We start from the raw sequence: 3,973 nt of genomic DNA, 5'->3' as shown, positions 1-3,973 counted from the left end.
TTCCAGAATATTTGATATCATTTTGTGGGCATTTCAGAGCTCTACAGTGACACTAAATCGAGATTTAAAAGGTAAGAAGGAAATAAGACTATTGACGACTTTAGCAGACTCGCCCTTCTGAGGGTTTTGTGTATTAAAACAGTTCTAATTGACTTTTACAGGTTCTAAGTGATCTAAGTTACTTCATCCTCTCTTAGCCAGTTGACAGTGACACCTGTCACTGTCAAACATCAACTAAAAATTGATGTTTTTCCTGTTTAACTTATCGTTGGTGTTTAAATGTATTTTTCCGCTGTTGTTTACTTGCTTTTCGGTTAGAAAGTGGTGCCGAACCGTTAACAGAACCACGTTCTTCGAACTCCAACTCATCATCAAAACAGTGGCGTGTTTCCGGGTCTTCCCACCGCTGTCCAAGTTGAAGTCGTAACATTGAACCCCACAATGGGAGTCCTTAAGTTCTTGCTACACAGACTCTTTGAATTAGTCCTTATCGTGGCTATTTTGGTGCTAATACCCAATTTGCCTCCCAAAGCTCAGTTCTCTAAGCCCATCAGGTAATTTCCTTTTTAGACTTTGCCCCCAAAGAAGATTTTTTGCTTTGCAGTGTTAAGCCTGCAAAACCGTTCACTGGACCTCTATCCCTAAATCAAAAACTAGATGATGTGGAATTCTGGCATAAGGGTGATTTCGTAGGGCCTGAGGCATTTGCTGATTTCAATGGGGAGTTATATACCTCCCTTTATACTGGGGATATCGTCAAGTTGACTGGAGATCATATTACTCCCATTGTAAAATTTGGGAAGCCTTGTAAAGATTCATTAGATGAGAGCATATGTGGGCGTCCCTTAGGGCTGGAATTTAGCAAAGATGGATTGCTATATGCAGCTGATGCCTATTATGGAATATTTAAAGTGGATGTTAACACAGGCAAAAAAGAACAGCTGGTGAGCCCCAAGACTGAAATTGAGGGCAAATTTCCCAAGCTCTTTAATAGTTTGACATTGACCAGTAATGGGGACATTTATTGGACAGATTCTACCTCGGAGTTCACCCTTGAGGATGGGATTTTTAGCATTTTAGCTGATCCTTCAGGGAGGTGAGTTTTTGAGTGATGTGTCAATTTATTACTTATTAAACCATATAATACAATTTCAATAACATTATTCAGTGATAAGACATTATCTGCAATACTTTAAGGAATGTTGATGAATGGTAATGAGGTTTGTTACTTAGTGATAAGCAGTAATGGGCAAAAAGTATTCTTACCACTATCTCAGATGCCATATTGTTCGAGAAATTTTTAAAATAATTCTCCTTTTCAGAGTTGTAAAAATCTGTAATGTAAAACATTATATGAATTACCTACTCAAAAAGATCTGGAATTCCCCAAAAGCTTGCTTAATAAACTCAAACTCTCAATTCTCACAGATTAAATCTTTTTATATGGTAGATTGATTATTACCTCTTTAGAATTCTTGAAGCTTTCATCTTCCCTTTTGTTTTTCTACCCATATTGCAGATTAATGCATTATGACTCGAAAACCAAGAGAAACCACGTTTTACTTGATGGCATCCATTTTGCCAATGGTGTTGCCCTCTCCAAAGATGAGGAGTTCATTATTGTTGCTGAAACAATGGGCAGCCGCCTCTTACGTTACTACCTTAAGGGCCCCAAAAAAGGTCTGTTTTAAAGCCTGCTTTCTAGTTTAAAAATAAAGTTAATTATAATCTGAAGGCACTCATGATGTGTTCATTGATGGTCTTCCGGGATTGCCAGACAATCTTAAAGGTGATGGAAAGGGGGGCTTTTTTGTGCCTTTAGTGCTGGGTCGGGATGCCGACTACCCAGCCATTCTCCAGTCTATCCTGCCATTGCCATGGTTGAGGAAAACTATAGCAAGAATTCTAGGAGTTGCTGAATATATATTCAAGAAAATTGATCAATATTACCCCAATGATTTCTCATTGAGGGTGGTGCACCATGTGAGTTGCCCTTTTAATGTAAGGCAGGGATTTGATATTTTTGTATTAGATTGGGCACTTTACAAGCATTCCTGCATACCTTAGTTCACCAAGGGTGACTATTTTGAGGTTGAACTACAATGGGGAAATCACCAATAGTGCACATACAGTGAATAAAAAGCTACATGCTATTTCGGAGATGCATGTGTTCCGGGATATGTTGTATTTGGGGTCTCCATGGAATGACTACATTGCTAGAATTCCTTTAGCCAAGCTTGGGTGGGAAGATTTGAAAAAGGTGGAGGAGCGTGTGAAACGAGAAGCATCTGACACAACTTCCAAACCTACTACAACTACTAGAGCAAGTAACCCAACAACTGCTCCTCCAACTTCAACAACCACTATCCCTAAACCAACAACCAGCACCCCTAAACCAACAACCGCTACCCCTAAACTATCAACCACTACCCTTAAACCAACAACCACTACCCCTAAACCAACAACCACTACCCCTAAACCAACAACTACTACCCCAAAATCAACCACTGCCACCCCTAAATTTAAAACAGTCCCCTCTTCTCCGCCCACAACTACAACCCCTAAATCAACAACTACTACACCTAAACCAACTACCACAACAGTCCCTCCTCCACCTCCCACAACTACTTCTAAGTCTCAAACTCCGCCTCCTAAATCAAAAATTTCGTCGCCTGAGCCGGAAAAGAGGCAATCCAAACAGGCCCCTCCCCCACAACCAACTGCCACGCCCCCTATAAAACAAGCGATCCCTAGTGTAACTCAAGCCCCGCCTGAACAGGCACAGCAACAGCGACAGGTCCGTATTTAGATAGTATTTAAGGACAAAATTAGGATTTTTTTTTTCAGGCTCCTACTCCTGCCAAACCAGGTCATCGTAAGCAAAACTAGTGTCAATACACAACGAACATAGTTACCTCTAACGGGTTATCCTTCACATGGGTATATTTAAGGTTAAATGCGCATTAACTGGCCTTAAATTAACTGATTTGTTGTGGCATTAAGGTTAAAATTTTCATTAATTTTTAACATTTCTGAATTTCAAAATGGCCACGTAGTCGCCAATTAATAACAACAAAGGAACAAAACTTTGCATTTGACTTTGTGATACAGATCAACGATAGTTCTGAGAATTTTTTTCTTAATTTAAAGAAGTGTGTGTTTTTTTATGTCATTTGATTTGACAGGGTAGGTACATAATAAGGGTTGTATGTGTTTAGATTTAAATGGGTAAGCAGTGGTACATACTAAACTTGTAGTTTAAGCTTTTGTATTTTTTCTAGGCGCAGTTTTGGCATTATTCTAGGTGGTAAAAATCTTCATTGGAGGGCGTGTTTTTCGTTCTTGATGTACTGAAATAAGAATGCAGTTTAGGGCATAAGCTTAAATGGAATATTATAGAACTGAAGGTGGTTGTGAATCATAATAATAATATCATTTCCTTGTGATGTGGCACGGGCGGTAGTTTTTAAATAGGTGTACTTCTCGTTCTTGTTGATTTTTAATATATTTTACCCTCTTGAAAACATTGTTTACTTGACAATTAAACAAGTAAGTGAGACAAAAGTTCTCTACCATCCCGGAATTAAATTGACCTAATTTTGCATATAAAAAAAATCTGTTAATATTTAAAGTACCTGGTGACTTTTCCTAACGATCTACAAAGTTTGAAAGTAAATCTGAATTGTTTAAATGGAGGTTAAACCACCACAATGCGGCTAATAACACAAATATCTTTCGTCATCATGTCACCAAATGGAGCGATTTTCACAAGAAGAAATGTCATAGTTTTCAAGTATATTAATTGATGTGGATTGAGTTTCACAAAAGTCCGAAATTAAATAAAGATTTGTCAATCCCCAATCTGTGCAAGTAGGTATTGATTATGATACTACTTTCTTCACCAAGTAGACCGAATTTCAGTATTCCTACTGTAAATCAGGGTTAACGAACTTTTCGTATAATGATGAAAACA

At 38.2% G+C, this 3,973-nt stretch overlaps 1 protein-coding gene across 1 annotated transcript; it reads left to right on the top strand.

Annotated features, from left to right (window-relative positions):
* The first annotated feature begins 234 nt into the window (after positions 1-234).
* On the top strand, positions 235-3,524 carry Hmu (Hemomucin). The gene is made up of 6 exons (XM_066393346.1): positions 235-554; positions 605-1,096; positions 1,520-1,680; positions 1,736-1,983; positions 2,033-2,797; positions 2,848-3,524. The coding sequence occupies exons 1-6, from the start codon at positions 442-444 to the stop codon at positions 2,887-2,889; spliced, it is 1,821 nt and encodes a 606-aa protein (XP_066249443.1). The 5' UTR covers positions 235-441; the 3' UTR covers positions 2,890-3,524.
* The last annotated feature ends 449 nt before the right edge of the window (positions 3,525-3,973 follow it).

Source organism: Euwallacea similis, chromosome 9 (assembly GCF_039881205.1).
Source record: "Euwallacea similis isolate ESF13 chromosome 9, ESF131.1, whole genome shotgun sequence".
In the NCBI taxonomy this organism is placed as follows: domain Eukaryota; kingdom Metazoa; phylum Arthropoda; class Insecta; order Coleoptera; family Curculionidae; genus Euwallacea; species Euwallacea similis.
This window is presented reverse-complemented; position numbering and strand designations above follow the sequence as displayed.

Coding starts and splice junctions, on each gene's coding strand:
- Hmu (XM_066393346.1), top strand. CDS start 442: ATGGGAGTCCTTAAGTTCTTGCTACACAGACTCTTTGAATTAGTCCTT. Junction 1,984..2,032: donor CATTGAGGGTGGTGCACCAT/GTGAGTTGCCCT, acceptor TTTTTGTATTAG/ATTGGGCACTTTACAAGCAT. Junction 2,798..2,847: donor AGGCACAGCAACAGCGACAG/GTCCGTATTTAG, acceptor TTTTTTTTTCAG/GCTCCTACTCCTGCCAAACC.